The following is an 18,402-nucleotide window of genomic DNA, read 5'->3' as shown; positions in this document are numbered from 1 at the left end:
TAGACATTTGTAAATGGCTATTAAAGGTGAAAAGTGTGATATCCCGCTCTTAAATTCCTATCAGATTGACTTCTTACCTTTAAAAAAGTTTTGACTGTCATATAAACAGAGTTGCAGAACAATCAGACCCTGGGCAATAGCGCCACCTGTGGCGACGAGCGCAGTGAAACTGCAAATCACTGCCATGAGGAATACGAAAGGGACAAGCGCTCTGAAGGGGAGGGGAAGCAAAGCTAAGGCTTGTGTGATGTGAAGAGGGGTTCCTACTGCCAAAGGACGGGAGGAAGCACCAACCCAGAACAGCCCTCTGGTTTTGCCAGCTTGGAAATCAGTGAACAGAACATCTTTTAGAATTGTAATACCCAGGACTTCCCTGGTGGCACAGTGGTTGAAGAATCCACCTGCCAATGCAGGGGACGTGGGTTCGAGCCCTGGTCCGGGAAGATCCCACATGCCGCGGAGCAACTAAGCCCGTGTGCCACAACTACTGAAGCCTGTGCGCCTAGAGCCCGTGCTCCGCAACAGAGAAGCCACCGCAATGAGAAGCCCACACACTGCAATGAAGAGTAGCCCCAGCTTAGCAAAACTAAAGAAAGCCCATGCGCAGCAACAAAGACCCAACACAGCCAAAGATAAATAAATTTATTTAAAAAAAAAAAAAAAAAGAATAGCAATACCCTAGAAAAGCTGTTTCTATCAAAAGTACTCCTGGAAAAGTGGGCAATATGTTTAACACATTTTTCTTTCCCACTTCCTAAATGAAAGGGTAATAAGCCATTGAAGAATCATCAGAGACTCGAGGCAGCCAACTCTCTGCACCCTGTGGATAACGCGATGCCGAAAGCAAAACGTTGCAAGTGTCTATGTTTCCCAAGATAGAACTTTCTGTATTGCTCTTTTCCTAGGGAAGTAGAATATTCTCATGGTTGACAGCACAGATGTTAGAATCAGACAGAACTCAGATTAACTCATATCTCCTGAGTTCACCAACCTCAATTTCCTAATCTACAAAGTAGGTCAAAGGCACCTACCTCAGTCAGTGCTGTGAGCTTTAAATGAGCTAATGCGGATAAAACACACTGAAACACAGTAAGCAGTCGATAAATGCTACCTATTAATCGCCAGTATTGTAAAATACATACTCTTTGTCGACAATGCAAAGTACACAGAATATTTAAAGTAGAAGGTCAGTGTCTCGCAATAATCTGCCCTCTATCCTGAGTAAGAGTTTAATGATAAATGTATTTCCAGACTTTTCTTCTATCAATGTATCTAGATGAGTCAACTAATTTATTTTAATAAATGCATGATTCTACAACCTGAATTTTTAAAAACTCAACGAACAGTATACTGTGGATACCACTTCTGCAAATATACCAAGATCTCTCTTGTTCTTTCTGAAGGCTACATAGTACTTTATGATATTTTTAATGGACTTCCTATTGAACATTTAGATTGTCTCCAATTCTTCACTATTATTACCGATGCTCCAGTGAACTTTTTTTTTTTTTTTTTTTTTTTTTTGCGGTATGCGGACCTCTCACTGTTGTGGCCTCTCCCATTGTGGAGCACAGGCTCCGGACGCGCAGGCTCAGCAGCCATGGCTCACGGGCCCAGCCGCTCCGCGGCACGTGGGATCTTCCCGGACCAGGGCACGAACCCGTGTCCCCTGCATCGGCAGGTGGACTCTCAACCACTGCGCCACCAGGGAAGCCCTCCAGTGAACTTTTTTACAGAACCATCTTTGCACTCCAGCCTGTTCTTTAGGACAAATCGCTGGGTCACAGGATATTTACATTTTAAAGGCTTCCGATACATATGCCCCAGAGGCCTTACAAAACAGTACAACCAGCTGCTACTGGCCACCAGAAGAGTCACGGTTGTCTTTCAAATCTAGTGGCACTTATCTCAAGGAGAGAGAAGAAGGTTCATAAGGTCAAAAGTTACAGGTAAACTTCTGGTGTGGGGTGAAGCAGGGGCTGGTTCTCCATTCATATGCATCTCGTCCCCCACAGTTCCTGGGTCCTTCATGACAGAAGTGTCTCCCAGGTTAGGGCATGGTGTGGGCATCTGTCATTTCAGCCTGCTTGGCATCTATACTCTCTTGTCCCGGTGGCTTCCGCGATCTCCCTTTGGTAAACCGCCCTGCTCCCATTTTATGAATACTGTTGAAACCGTCAATCAAGGTGTGTTGTCTTCCCCTGGGTAGGCCACAGCTAGACCACCTTGATGTTATCTTTCCTGGGAATCTGGTCCTTCAGAAGAGTGAGGCAAGGACTAAAAAAGAGTTTAAGGGCTTTATCATCCTGCAAATATCATCCAGAAGACCCTTTCTCATTGGTCCCTGGGTCTCCAGAACTGGTTTGTTTTCAAGCCTTGGTTCTTCAGGTCTTCCTACCTTACTGTGAGTTACACTGAAGCCTTCTGTATTCCTTTGTTATTATTATTATTATTATTATTATTATTATTATTATTATTATTATTATTGTACTGTTATTTTAGGCCAAGTTAACCAGAGCTGATTTCAGATATTCTAAAACAATCCCACCTGACAAGGGCGGGGGTGGGGGTGGGGGCGGGAATGACTTGTTTCCTTGAATATTGACTTGAAAAAAATTTCCCCTTGTTCAATTCCTGAAGGAAAAAAAAGAAACATTTTTTCCTCTCCTAAAGGCCTCTTAACCTACCAATAGCAACCATTCCAAATTACTTGATATTTTATTTAAAACTTCTGGTAGAATCTGTATTTTGGAGGGAATGAAAGAAAGAAAACCTCTGTCCCATAATGGATTTCACACACACTAAAAACAGCTCATCCTTTTGTCCACACGAAGAGGTACTGTTTTACTGACACTACGGGAATTCACGGTAGGGCTATCTTGGAATTTTTCTTCCAAGTGGATCTTACAAAGCAAATCTGAGGTAAGGGGACAGAATTTCCTTTGTACTCTGGTAGCAACGTGGCAGGAATTTGTTTTTTCCCCTGTGCACCAAGGAGATAACCAGCCCAAACACTCTAGCAATAGTGGTTTCATTTTAATCCCATCATCTTTACAAGGTTACAGGTGCCCTTGGAAATCATGATTAACCAGAGTGCTCAGAGCCAGTAGCAGGGGAAATGTGCTGTATATTCTACAGAGGCCGCCCAGGGTCACTCCCAGGAAAGAGGAATACTATTACAGAGTTCTTCGTCTCCACTCTTAACTCCCCAAAGTGGCAACAAGGAACACAGAGTTAGTTACTAAGCGATCACTAAGATGGTTCTGGCTCTCCAGTCCTTGGAGCGAGACTGTGAGGGAGGCAAAGTCAATTCTGGCTTCCCATAGGACAGGGCGCTGGGGGAGCTGGGTGTTATCGGATTAAGTGACTTTTAAGTGGTGACTGGAGCTACATTCTTAAGACAACAAAGGATTAACTGAGATAATGTACATAAAAATTCTTTGCACAGTGTGAAGGGTTATACAGTGCAAGATGTCATCACGGCCTTGCCAGTCAGGCTCACTGACCGTCCTGGAGTCACTGACGCTGTAAACTGGAGCAGTAGTAGCTCGGCTGCACTGGGGGAATGGGGCGACCCAACATGCCCACAGCACCTCCTGGTGGTTCTTCCCCAGAATAGCAACTTCTCCAGGCCCAGACCCACCCCCACCTGTAGAAAAGTATCCAAGCAATACACTTACTCCCTTCGCTCTGGCTGTCTTTGTTCGAGTTGTAGACCTGGAAAACAGAAATAACATTTACTTGTGTGAATTTTATACTACCCTACAGTTTCGCTGAAGAAAACCATTACCTTCTCCTTTTCCCTGGTTTGTGCTAGACAATGGAAGGCAATTCTGGCCCCCAAATAGAAATCCCTTCTATAATTACTTCCCAGTATTTACTTCAGCTCTTAAGTGTGTGCACATCAGAATCACCTCTGGAACTTTATTGTTAAAAAAAAAAAAAATCATATTCCTCCTTTAATAAAACCCCAAACTTATGTTTGCATATAAACTAAAAAGGAAGAAGAAAATGTAATTAGTTACAAATCATTAGGCATTAACTGCACACCAGGCAACGTGCTGAGCAGTTCACATGAATTATCTCAAATTATCTATGCAACAATTCTGTTGGGTACGAATGGTTATTATCACTGTTTTACAGATGGAGAATTTGAGAGGCTTAGAGAGGTTAACTAAGGTCTCACAGCTAGTACGTGGCAAAGTCTGGACAGAGATACATTACAAACTCTTAAGTGCTAACACTGGGGAATGAGACCAATCATTTTTTACTTCATATACTTCCATAAATTTGAATGTTATAAGGAGAATATATTACTTTTACAACAGAAAACCCTTTAATGATTTCTAGAATTCATAAAAGGGAATGTACCCCAATAAAAAAACAATGACACACTGAAAGAGTTGGCAAGCTTTTTCTTGTAAAGGACAGGTTGGTAAATATTTTAGGTTTTGCAGGCCAGGAGGCAAAAGTCAAATCAATGATATTATACAGGTACTTGTAAAACAAGAGAGAAGACAAATTTCCACAATTTTTTCTTGACAAAATTCAAAATACAGTTAAGTTTTTGAGATACAGGTATTCTATTCCTAGCAGGTGAAAATCAGGGTTTCATGGCTCTTTTCAGAGATGCTTGGCTTGGTTCATCCAGGGGTTAAAGAACTGGTTCTCAGGCAAGAGTGGTCAGTACAACCACTCGGAGTATCTTTTCCAAGGAGTACAATTTTTTGAAATACAGATCGACTAATCAGAAGAACAGAATTTTTTATAGAGGAAGGATAACATTTAGCTTAAATAGAGTTCAAAATGTTTCTCATCATCAAGTCAATTGCAAATGTTCATCTGTAAATACCATGTTGAGCTCATGGGCCATACAAAAATAAGTGGTGAGCTGGATTTGGCCCGTGGGCCATAGTTTGCAAATCCCTGATATGCTGACATTATTAAATAAGATAATAAAGCCTCTGCTTTAGAAAAAAAATCATAGTGCCCAAATCTTTCCTTGGTGCTTATGATTCTGTAGGTATGAAAAGGCACAGCATGAAACTGGTCATAACTTAAAAAAATAAAATAAAAAAGGATATTCCAAATGATTGTGATGGCCACTGTTGGTTGAGAGCCACTTATTTAACCCTTTGAGGAACAGAGCCAAGCATCTCTGAAAAAAGAGCCATGACACCCTAAGGGGACTTTTTACCTGCTAGGAAATATGGGTGAGATGCTGGTCAAGAGCTGGGCAAGAATTCCAACACAGCCCCCCGATTGCCTTGTGTCACTGGGTAAGTTTCTCACCGCCTGCAGGTCTCTACTGCCCCATCTATAAACTGAAGGAGTCAGCCAAGAAGGTCTTTGAATTATCAAACAGATAATTTAACAAACCACTCCATTTTATGATCATTATTCATTTCCTGAAGACTACAAAGACACACAGGCACTTACTGAAGGTCAGAAAGATGAGAATAAAGGGGTTTCTGAACTTCAAGCATTATTGTCTGATGAATGAAAAGGCATCAGTTTATATGCATAAAAGGAGTCAAAAGACTGTGAGCCTGGTATGGCCTTTTTATTTATTTATTGTTTTTGCGGTATGCCGACCTCTCACTGTTGCGGCCTCTCCCATTGCGGAGCACAGGCTCCGGACGTGCAGGCTCAGCGGCCATGGCTCACGGGCCCAGCCGCTCCGCGGCATGTGGGATCTTCCCGGACCGGGGCACGAACCCGCGTCCCCTGCATCGGCAGGCGGACTCTCAACCACTGCGCCACCAGGGAAGCCCTGGTATGGCCTTTTGGAGGGAGGAAGGCCAGTGCGCTTGGCAACTAGTGCACAACAGAGAAGGGCAGGAGATGAGGATGTGGCAAAGAGAGAGGCAGCGGCACAATCCTGCAGAGCAAAGTGAGTAGCCTCGTAATAGCGAGGACTAGCCATTCACGGTCAATGGCACGCACTAAAATTGGACAGGAAGGTGAGGGGAACACAGGGGAAGAGACAATATTTGGGCAAGTATTTTTTCCAGCCATCCCTGCTCACTTCATGTCTCCCATTAAATTCAAACTTCCTATCCCAGAGAAACCTGCTCCTGTTTCTAAATGGCAAAATCCAGAAGGAACAAAATACAGGGCTTTCAGCCCTCCTTAACTAGGAGGTGAATCTGCAGCAAATTACTTTCTTTTAATGTTTCCCGGAGCTCAGGAGGCCCGGTCCCGGAACACCCAGGCATTCCTCAAATCAGAGAGGCGATATCAATGAGCCAAAGGCACCAGGAACACGTGCCGCCCGATCCTCCAGAGGCCAGGCCATTAATCTCTGTCTGGTTTGGGTAAATGAGCCAAGGAGAATGAGTTTGAAATGAAGCTAACAAACCATGCCTGCCAGGACTGCGTGACTACATGGCCCAACAAGGAAGGCCTGGGGTGGGGGAGCAGCCTCACCATCACACGGGCCAGATGCTGGCGTGGGAATAGCACTAAGGGGCAATGGCTTTGTTTACCCAGCATTTACCAAGTGCCATACGTGACATCATCAAATCTTTTTAACAACCTTGTGGGTTAGGTACTAGCGTTATTCCCATTTTACAGGTATGGAACCTGAGGCCCAGAGAGGCTACATAGTTTGTCCAAGGACACAAAGCTGGAAGGTGATGTACTAGTCTATCTTGCCGTTGTAGGGATGTTCCAACTGTCATTTACTTTTCCAGGCAGTGGCAAATGCACACAACTACCAAGCCATACCAGCAGCCTATGGTTTGTAAATACCTTCCATTCTGGCAGAAGCAGAGGGCATGCGATTTGCCCTTTAGAAATGCTCAGTCTGTTCTGGGGAAACCTTCTTTAGATCTCATAGTAGCCCACTAATGTCAGACTGAGGTTCAGAGACAAGGGCAATTTCCTAAAATAAAAGGTCTCTTTGGCAGTGGCTTCTGTCTTAGGATTGATTAGTAGAGTTATCTTAGGTTTGTATGCCTTCAAGTAAGCCTCTCAAGAGCCTTTGTCTTAAAAGGATAGAACTCAAATCTCCAGGATCAATTCAAGGGGACATGAGTCACTCAACACTTCCTGAATTATGGCTCCTAGGAAGAATAAATCAGTTAATACAGTTTCAACAACCCAACTTAAGCTAAAGTCTAACCATCCTGCTTAGCCAGAGTACTCTAAGACCTGGCCACATGCAAGTCTCTGAGCCCTCTGGCTTTCTATAGTACTTTCATTCAGGGATGCACTAGTTTCTGCTGAACACTGTGCATGAGAATTTGTTAAATATCCATACCAATGAACACTTGTTTTCAAGTGCATGTTTCCAGAGAATACAAATTACATACGTTTACTTTATGTTATCAGGGTCCATCTGAGATTCATTATAAAATAATTACAACAGCAATAACGGATTAATACAAACGATGGTAACAAAAGCCTTATTATGTGTCAGACACCACTCTGAGCACTCTATATGCATTTATCTTGTTTAGTCCTCACACCAACCTAATTATTTCTGACATATAGATGAGAAAACTGAGGCATTGGAGAGGTTAGGTCACTTGCCCAAGGTCAGACAGCTGGAATTGGGCAGAATCCAGACAGAAACTCCTACAGTCTGTCTCCAAAGCCCAAGCTCTTAACCACTAACCACGTGACACATAAGACACGATGATGATGATGATGATGATGATGATGATGACGACACTAAAGGTGATGAGATGTCGTGCGCAGCTAGGGAAGGTGAGTCACTGGAAGAAAGAATTTGCCACGAGATGGAGAGAAAATGAAACTGGGAATGGCCTTTGATTCCAGCCTGAAGCATTCACCACTAACCCACGTGACCAGCTGGCACCTAACACAGAAGTAACACTTCATATTCTTTGAACCACAGGGCTCGATTCTGAAGATAAACACCAGGGCAGGAAAGTAGGTCTTTGATACAAATCACAGGGTACTGCAATTCTATGAGTCCTCACCCAGAAGCTATGATGGGAGTACAATTTAATTAAATCAAAGGAGGGTGAGGAAAGCTTTCATATGCTCCCTCTGCACTAAGACGTGATTTTGCAATCAATTCTGTTCACTGCTGAGCCAATTCAATTTACGTGTCCCTAGAGAATTAAGAGAGAATACAGAGTCATTTGGGTTCCCAGAATTTTTCCACGGGTGTCCTTTACTACCATTATCCAGGCCTTACCAAGAAAGCACAGAAAGGAAATTTTTTTAAACTTATAAATTAAAGACATAAATAGAGCAAAAAGTAGACAAAGCAATCTCACTTTTCCCTGCGACACACAGCTGCATTAGCACTTGGCTACATCACGCTTTGGATCAAAATCAGCACAAAATGAAAGTGTTGGAGAAATAGATTCATGGGCAAATTCACTAAAATCTGTTGCTCATTTTTCAATTGCACTTGAATTCACACCTAAGCTTTGTCATTCCCAGAGGTCTCTTCCAAGTAGCTGGAACATCTAAACCCCTCCCACCGGCCTGTTCCTTGGATGCGCACATGTGGGAACACACAAAACAGAGCTACGTGCCCACACCCCAAAACACTGCCCAGGCTGGTTCTACACCATCAGATATAATTTTTGTCCCTCCTCTCTGTGCGACACAATGGATCCACCATCACTAGGACTTGCTCTTTTAAACTGTTTGTCAGGGGTAACAGATTTGTGCTTATCTGCTGCTTAGGTTCAAAGTCCAGATCTACCAGTTACTGGCTATACAGTCCAATCACTTCACAATTCTGAACCTCAGTCTTTGCTAGTGTAAAATAGGGACATTAATGTTCCCTATCTTTTGGGGTCACTGTGAAAATTAAATAAGACAATAAATAGAAAACATTTAACACAGAGAGTAGAATACAAATTTTGTGGCCCAAAGAGCATGCTGTAAAGATGACCCTTCATCACCATCACCAGGCCAGATGTTGGCATAGGAATAGCACTAAGTGGGAATGGCTTTGTTTACCCAGCACTTACTGAGTGCCGTACATGACATCACCAAATCCTTCTCTTCCCTTCTCTTCATATCAATACTTATCCCCTACGGGATAAACAGCTAAGGATGGGTATGTGGTTTGAGGGATACAGTGACATTGGCCTCATTAGCATTGAAATTTAACCAAATGAAACTAATTAAAGGATTAACGGAAAGCATAAAATCTAAAGTCAACTTTAGCAAGAGTTCTCAATGTTTTCTTAAATGGCAGTTAAATATAAAAGTAACTACTCACCACAATCATTTTTCCACCACCGATTATGTGCCAGGCATCAAACTCAGCATTTACATGAATTATTTTATATCATACTCCAGTGGATGGGGTATTACCACTGCCCCCGCTTCACACCATCTTGTAGGCTAAGTAACTTTCCAAAGGGTACAAAGCCAACAAGTGGCAGAGTCTTCTAGACTAGATCTGTATTGAATCACAACTTCATAGGACTTCCCCACCCAGTCCCACTTTCCAAAGGAAAAAAAAGCTTGGTGACCAACAAAGAACTCAAAAGAAGCTAAGCAGTAATTAAAATCGTAACAATACAACCATTATGTAAGAACAGAATTTCCACCCAATTTAAACAGAACAGTAATTCTACAAACTTCCATTAATACAAGTATAGCAGTAACTGAACACCACAACCAGCTTGAGACACTTTGGGATACCCAAAAAACACCCGTCAAAAAGCTAAGAGCACACAGAGGGCAGACAGCAGAAGCAAGAACTACAATCCTGCAGCCTGTGGAACAGAAACCATATTCACAGAAAAACAGACAAAATGAAAAGGCAGAGGACTATCTACCAGATGAAGGAACAAGATAAAACCCAGGAAAAACAACTAAATGAAGTGGAGACAGGCAACCTTCCAGAAAAAGAATTCAGAATAATGGTAGTAAAGATGATCCAGGACCTCGGAGAAAGAATCGAGGCAAAGATTGAGAAGATGCAAGAAATGTTTAACAGAGACCTAGAAGAATTAAAGAACAAACACCTAGAAGAAGTAAAGAACAAACAGAGTGAACTATACAATAACTGAAATGAAAAATAAACTAGAACGGATCAATAGCAGAATAAATGAGGCAAAAGAATGGATAAGTGACCTGGAAGACAGAATGGTGGAATCCACGGACACAGAACAGAATAAAGAAAACAGAATGAAAATGAAATGAAGACAGCCTAAGAGACCTCTGGGACAACATTAAACGCAACAACATTTGCCTTACAGGGGTCCCAGAAGGAGAAGAGAGAGAGAAAGGATCCAAGGAAATATGTGAAGAGATTATAGTCGAAAACTTCCCTAACATGGGGAAGGAAATAGCCACCCAAGTCCAGGAAGTGCAGAGTCCCAGGATGATAAACCTAAGGAGAAACACGCTGAGACACATAGTAATCAAACTGACAAAAAAAAAAAGACAAAGAAAAATTACTGAAAGCAACAAGGGAAAAATGACAAATAACATACAAGGGAACGCCCATAAGGTTAACAGCTGGTTTCTCAACAGAAACTCTACAAGCCAGAAGGGAGTGGCAAGACATATTTAAAGTGATGAAGGGGAAGAACCTACAACCAAGATTACCCAACAAGGATCTCATTCAGATTTCACGGAGAAATCAAAAGCCTTACAGACAAGCAAAAGCTAAGAGAATTCAGCACCACCAAAACAGCTCTACAACAAATGCTAAAGGAACTTCTCTAAGTGGGAATCACAAGAGAAGAAAAGGACCTACAAAAACAAACCCATAACAATTAAGAAAATGGTAACAGGAACAGACATATTGATAATTACCTTAAACGTGAATGAATTAAATGCTCAAACCAAAAGACACAGGCTCACTGAATGGAGACCAAAACAAGACCCATATATATGCTGTCTACAACAGAACCACTTCAGACCTAGGGACACACAGAGACTGAAAGTGAGGGGATGGAAAAAGATATTCCATGTAAATGGAAATCAAAAGAAAGCTGGAGTAGCAATACTCATATCAAATAGACTTTATTTTTTATTTTTATTTTTTAAATATTTATTGATTTTCTTGGCTGCATCAGGTCTGAGTTGTGGCACGCGGGATCTTTGTTGCGGTGCTCGGGTTTCTCTCTAGTTGTGGCACACGAACTCAGTAGCTGTGGCGCGAGGGCTTAGGTGCCCTGCAGCATGTGGGATCTTAGTTCCCCAGCCAGGGATCGAACCTGTGTCCCCTGCATTGGAAGGCGGATTCTTTACCACTGGACCACCAGGGAAGTCCCCCAATAGACTTTAAAATAAAGAATGTTACAAGAGACAAGGAAGGACACTACATAATGATCAAGGGATCAATGCAAGAAGAAGATATAACAATTATAAATATATATGCACCCAAAATAGGAGCACCTCAATACATAAGGCAACTGCTAACACCTATAAAAGAGGAAATCAACAGTAACACAATAATAGTGGGGGACTTTTTAACACCACATTAACACCAATGGATACATCATCCAAACAGAAAATTAACAAGGAAGCACAAGCTTTAAATGACACAATAGACCAGCTAGCTTTAATTGATATTTATAGGACATTCCATCCCAAAACAGCAGATTACACTTTCTTCTCAAGTGCACACAGCACATTCTCCAGGATAGATCACAACATGGATCACAAATCAAGCCTTACTAAATTTAAGAGAACTGAAATCATATCAAGCATCTTTTTGGACCACAACGCTATGAGATCAGAAATCAACTACAGGGAAAAAAAACGTAAAGAAACACAAACACATGGAGGCAAAAGAATACACTACTAAATAACCAAGAGATCACTGAAGAAATCAAAGAGGAAATCAAAAAATACCTAGAGACAAATGACAACGAGAACACGACGATCCAAAACCTATGGGATGCAGCAAAAGCAGGTCTAAGAGAGAAGTTTATAGCAATACAAGCCTACCTCAAGAAACAAGAAAAATCTCAAATAAACAATCTAACCTTACACCTAAAGGAACCAGAGAAAGAAGAAAAAACAAAACCCAAAGTTAGCAGAAGGAAAGAAATCATAAAGATCAGAGCAGAAATAAATGAAATAGAAACAACAAAAAAACAATAGCAAGGATCAATAAAACTAAAAGCCGATTCTTTGAGAAGAGAAGCAAAACTGATAAACCATTAGCCAGACTCATCAAGAAAAATACGGAGAGGACTCAAATCAATGAAATTAGACATGAAAAAGGAGAAGTTACAACACACATCACAGAAATACAGAGCATCCTAACACTACTACAAGCAACTCTATGCCAATAAAATGGACAACCTGGAAGAAATGGACAAATTCTTAGAAAGGTATAACCTTCCAAGACTGAATCAGGAAGAAATAGAAAATATCAACAGACAAATCACAAGTAATGAAACTGAAAAATGTGATTTAAAATCTTCCAACAAACAAAAGTCCAGGACCAGATGGTTTCACAGGTGAATTCTATCAAACATTTAGAGAAGAACTAACACCTGTCCTTCTCAAACTCTTCCCCAAATTACAGAGGAAGGAACACTCCCAAACTCATTCTATGAGGTCACCATCACCCTGATACCAAAAGCAGATAAAGATACTACAAAAAAAGAAAATTATAGACCAACATCACTGATGAATATAGATGCAAAAACCCTCAACAAAATACTAGCAAACAGGGCTTCCCTGGTGGCGCAGTGGTTGAGAGTCCACCTGCCGATGCAGGGGACACGGGTTCGTGCCCCGGTCCGGGAAGATCCCACATGCCGTGGAGTGGCTAGGCCCGTGAGCCATGGCCGCTGAGCCTGCGTGCCCGGAGCCTGTGCTCCGCAAGGGGAGAGGCCACAACAGTGAGAGGCCCGGGAATGAAAAAAAAAAAAACAAAAAAACAAAAAAACACAAAAATACTGGCAAACAGAATCCACCAACATATTAAAAGGATCATACACCATGATCAAGTGGGATTTATCCCAGGGATTCAAGGATTCTTCAATATATGCAAATAATCAATGTGATACACCATTATTAACAAATTGAAGGATAAAAACCATATGATCATCTCAATAGATGTAGAAAAAGCTTTCGACAAGATTCAACACCCATATATAGTAAAAACTCTCCAGAAAGTGGGCATAGAGGGAACCTACCTCAATATAATAAAGGCCAAATACGACAAACCCACAGCAAACATCATTCTCAATGGTGAAAAACTGAAAGCATTTCCTCTAAGATCAGGAACAAGGCAAGGATGTCCACTCCTGCCACTATTATTCAACATAGTTTTGGAAGTCCTAGCCATGGCAATCAGAGAAGAAAAAGAAATAAAAGGAATGCAAATCGGAAAAGAAGAAGTAAAACTGTCACTGTTTGCAGATGACATGATACTATACATAGAGAATCCTAAATATATCAACAGAAAAGTACTAGAGCTAATCAGTGAATTTGGTAAAGTTGCAGGATACAAAATTAATGCACAGAAATCTACTGCATTCCTCTACACAAATGAGGAAAAATCTGAAAGAGAAATTAAGGAAACACTCCCATTAGCACTGCAACAAAAAGAATAAAATACCTAGGAATAAACCTACGTAGGGAGACAAAAGACCTGTATACAGAAAACTATAAGACGCTGCTGAAAGAATTTAAAGATGATACAAACTGATGGAGAGATATACCATGTTCTTGGATTGGAAGAATCAATAATGTGAAAATGACTATACCACCCGAAGCAATCTACAGATTCAATGCAATCCCTATCAAATTACCAATGGCATTCTTTACAGAACTAAAAGAAAAAATCCTAAAATGTGTATGGGGACACAAAAGACCCCGAATAGCCAAAGCAATCTTGAGCTCACAGCTCATGCAGCTCAATATTAAAAAAACAAGCAACCCAATCCAAAAATGGGCAGAAGACCTAAATAGACTTTTCTCCAACGAAGACAAACAGATGGCCAAGAAGCACATGACAAGCTGGTCAACATCACTAATCATTAGAGAAATGCAAATCAAAACTACGATGAGGTATCACCTCACGCCAGTTAGAATGGGCATCATCAGAAAATCTACAAACAAATGCTGGAGAGGGTGTGGAGAAAAGGGAACCCTCTTGCACGGTTGGTGGGAATGTAAATTTGATGCAGCCACTATGGAGAACAGTATGGAGGTTCCTTAAAAAACTAAAAATAGAATTATCATGTGACCCAGCAGTCCCACTACTGGGCATATACCCAGAGAAAAACATAATTCAAAAAGACACATGCACCCCAAAGTTCACTGCAGCACTATTTGCACTAGCCAGGTCATGGAAGCAACCTAAATGCTCACTGACAGACAAATGGATAAAGAAGAAGTGGTGCATACATACAATGGAATATTACTCAGCCATAAAAAGTAACGAAACTGGGTCATTTGTAGAGACGTGGATGGATCTAGAGATTGTCATACAGAGTGAAGTAAGTCAGAAAGAGAAAAACAACAATCGAATATTAACACATATATGTGGAACCTAGAAAAATGGTACAGGTGAACCAGTTTGCAGGGCAGAAATTGTGACACAGATGTAGAGAACAAACGTATGGACACCAAGGTGGGAATTGCAGGGGTGTTGGTGGTGTGATGAACTGGGAGATTGGGACTGACATATATATACTAATATGTATAGAGTGGATAGCTAATAAGAACCTGCTGTATAAAAATAAATAAATAAAATAAAATTCAAAAAAAAAGCTAAGAGCACAGACAGAGAGAACTGACAGCTTTGCCCAGGACTGTGTGGTAGGCAGAGTTTTGAGTAGAGCACCACATTCGAATACTAAGCAAACTCTATTAAACAGGATTAATGTAGGATCTTTCAGTAACACCCACCAGAAGTTACCAGTAAGACACCCTTGGCCTGTGCAACACTAACTAATAATGGACATGAATTTTTGGATCGAGGAGGCCCTCTCTTCTCATGGTGGTCCACAGGTCACAGTTAGAAAAGCTTTCAAGAATGAACTGTTTGAAATACAAGACATGACACCATAAAACTCCTAGAAGAGAACATAGGGAAAACATTCTCCAACGTAAATTGTACCAATGTTTTCTTAGGTCAGTCTCCCAAGGCAATCGAAATAAAAGCAAAAATAAACAAATGGGACCTAATCATACTTATAAGCTTTTGCACAGCAAAGGAAACCATCAACAAAACGAAAAGATAATCTACGGACTGAGAGAAAATATCTGTGACCAACAAGGGCTTAATTTCCAAAATATACAAACAGCTCATACAAACTCAATAACAAAAAAACAAACAACCCAATCAAAAAAATGGGCAGAAGAGCTAAATAGACATTTCTCCAAAGAAGACATACAGATGGCCAACAGGCACATGAAAAGGTGCTTAACATTACTAATTATTAGAGAAATGTAAATAAAAACTACAATGAGGTACCAACTCACACCAATCAGAATGGCCATCATTAAAAAACCCACAAAGAACAAATGCTGGGGAAGGTGTGGAGAAAGGGGAATCCTCCTGACATGTTGGTGGGAATGTAAATTGGTGTAGCCACTATGGAAAACAGTGTGCAAGTTCCTTCAAAAACTAAGAATGGAGTTGCCATATGATACAGCAATCCCACTCCTGGGCATATATCCAGATAAAACTATAATTTGAAAAGATACTTGCACCCCAAGGTTCATAGCAGCATTATTTACAATAGCCAAGACATGGAAGCAACCTAATGTCCATCGACAGATGAATGGATAAGAAGATGTGGTACATATATACAATGGAATATTACTCAGTCATAAAAAAGAATGAAATAATGCCATTTGTAGCAACATGGACGGATCTAGAGATTATCATTCTAAGTTAAGTAAGCCAGAAACAAATACCATGTGGTATCACATACATGTGGAACCTAAAATATGAAACAAATGAAGTTACTCACAAAACAGAAATAGACTCACAGACATAGAGAACAAACTTACAGTTAACAAAGGGGAAAGGGGGTGAGGGGGATAAGTTGGGAGTTTGTGATGAGCAGATACAAACTACTATATATAAAACAGATAGACAACAAGGTCCTACTGTATAGCACAGGGAACTATATTCAGTATCCTGTAACAAACCATAATGGAAAAAAAAAACTAATTGTTTGAATCTTCAGCCTGTGGGGATAAACCAGTTTGAAGAGCTTGGAGTAAATGAGGCTATGTCTCAACTCGAAGGTCCAGAGCTGGGGAGCTGGGTATTGGTTTCTCCTTCTCCCATTAGAAACAGGCCTCTTGTCACCACAGCCCGAGTAACAGAAGGTGCTCCAGAGAAGGAAGTAAAACGGCTGCTGCTGCTTTTCTAATTCTCACCTGGCTACGCTTCCTCTGGCTTGCCTTTTCCACTGCTACCGGTATTGCATTTGCTGTCTTAGGGAGGCTCTTTTGAAAGTGAAACCAATAAAGATATATCTGATGGCTCTTCCCAATGACCTGTTCCTGAACAAACACGAAGACCTTGCTCTTGCCCTGAAGAATTACATGCAAAGAGGTTTAGTAACTGGAATATAGCAGACCACTCAGTAAGTACTGATTGGATGAACAGTTTGTGGGTAGAGGAATAAAAGAGAGATGGAAAATTAAAAAAAAAAAAAATCCTCATGTTGAAGCAAGGAGGACAATGCATTGATGCATCAACCAGACAGAAAAAGTAGCCAGATCTATCATTTCCAGGTGGGTATATCTCATTCTTCTGAACACCCGGCAAATTCTCTAGGAACCTTTACCTTAGAGAGAAAGGGAAATACACAATTCAGGTCTTATTATGAGACAAGATAAAGTACATTTATCTTATTTGGCTTGACTCAAGGCTGTCAGAATCCCTCATACAGCCATTTATTTTCTATGGGACACCGTTGAATGCTAGCTCTACATCCAACAACTGTCAGCAAATGCTACTAATAATCCATGGGGTCACCAGGAAGGGGTCACTGTAGCTCAAGGTACCGAGGATCCCTCTCCCATGCAACAGAGGCGCCTTAGGACAAAGGCAGTCTCTTGGAAAATGGCCCAGCACAAGCAGCTGTGCTCCCAAAGCCAGCTGGATAGTCTCTTGACGGCCCCTGAAGACTTGCTTGCTCACCAACACACCAGCAAGCCAGTGAGTAAAAATGACCACTTGCTGTTCACGATTATGACAATGACGATGGATAGAAAAACACACTTTCTGTTCTATTAGTTCAAGCATTGCCTGCTGCTTTGCACCTAAGACTATAAAGGGCTTACCTCCTGTACCATTCCTCAGTAACAGTGCGGGGAAGACAAGTACTCAGAATACGTGCTCCCGGCTCCCTCTGCTCAGCATCCACGTTCCAGTGTTTCCAGGGATTCCACCCTCGTTTTCCTTGGGAGCCACCCCACCACGCTATTGCCAGGGGCTGGGGCTGAGTCCAACTCCATCTTCAGGTTTGGCCAGGGGATCCAGACCTGGCATCCTAGTGTGCATGTGATTCGCCTCAGGCCAAATGCAGTGAACAGGACTTGTTTTTAATGCTTGTTATCACAACTGTAGGGAACTAGGTCTTGTCATGTTGCTAGCAGAGTAGGACACATGCCTGGAGCTTTTGTGGCCAACCTTGCCACCACAGAGGCAAAGCCTGAGTAAGACAGGCCAAAGGAAAGTGGGGCTGTGACAGGAAGGGAGACCAGATTCTGACGGCATTGTCTGAGCCTCAGAATGCAGCTCAGTGTCATCCCTGCTCTTTCCATGAGTGAACCAAAACATCTATTTTTCTTTAAGTTGTGTTTCTACTGCTTGCAGCCAAGAGCCGTGGCAAATACCAAAACAGCTCACAGGAGAAAAGCCTAGTTAAGCTTCACAGGGAACTCTAGAATGAAGAACACAGAAAAATAAGCAACAAAGTAGAGGGGGAAAGAAAGTAAATTCATTCATCCTTGAGTTCCCCCCTTCCTCCTACCTCACATATCCGTCCAGCAACAAGATTTCTCACCATCATGTATCCTGAATCTATCCCTCATCCCCATTTCTTTTCCTACCGCCTGAGGTCAGGTTTTGTCTTCTCATCTGGATCTCGACATTGGCCTTCTCCCGATTCTCGCTGGTCCCTCTCTCTTCTCTCTGCTCTAATCTATCAGACACACAGCTCCCGCCAGATGTGTTGCCCTAAACTACAGCTCCGGCTGGAGAAGAGAAGCCTTCAAGACATCACAATACTGGTCTTCAAATACTTGAAGGGCTGTCATGTCCAAGAAGGGGAAGACTTACTGCTCTGAATGGAGATGAAAGTCAGGGTGGAGTCCCAGGAAGGCAGATTTCAGCTGGATGAAAATAACTGACAGTTAAGAGCTCTTCCTGGTCTACTAAAGCAAGCAGACTGACTGAATGTCATTCCCACGCAAAGGGCTAAGCCCCATTTCATCCAGAAGGCGGCCCTAGGCATTCCT

General features: G+C 41.7%; 1 protein-coding gene across 2 annotated transcripts in view; it reads right to left on the bottom strand.

Annotated features, from left to right (window-relative positions):
- The window catches only part of ARHGAP26 (Rho GTPase activating protein 26), a 518,529-nt gene that overhangs the window by 265,410 nt on the left and 234,717 nt on the right, over positions 1-18,402 (bottom strand). For both annotated transcript variants that reach the window (XM_007466859.1, XM_007466858.1), the window contains exon 12: positions 3,681-3,717. In XM_007466859.1, coding sequence (XP_007466921.1) covers positions 3,681-3,717 — 37 coding nt within the window. The remainder of the gene's footprint in view (positions 1-3,680; positions 3,718-18,402) is intronic.

Source organism: Lipotes vexillifer, unplaced genomic scaffold (genome assembly GCF_000442215.2).
Source record: "Lipotes vexillifer unplaced genomic scaffold, Lipotes_vexillifer_v1.1 scaffold99, whole genome shotgun sequence".
NCBI classification, from domain to species: Eukaryota; Metazoa; Chordata; class Mammalia; order Artiodactyla; family Lipotidae; genus Lipotes; species Lipotes vexillifer.
This window is presented reverse-complemented; position numbering and strand designations above follow the sequence as displayed.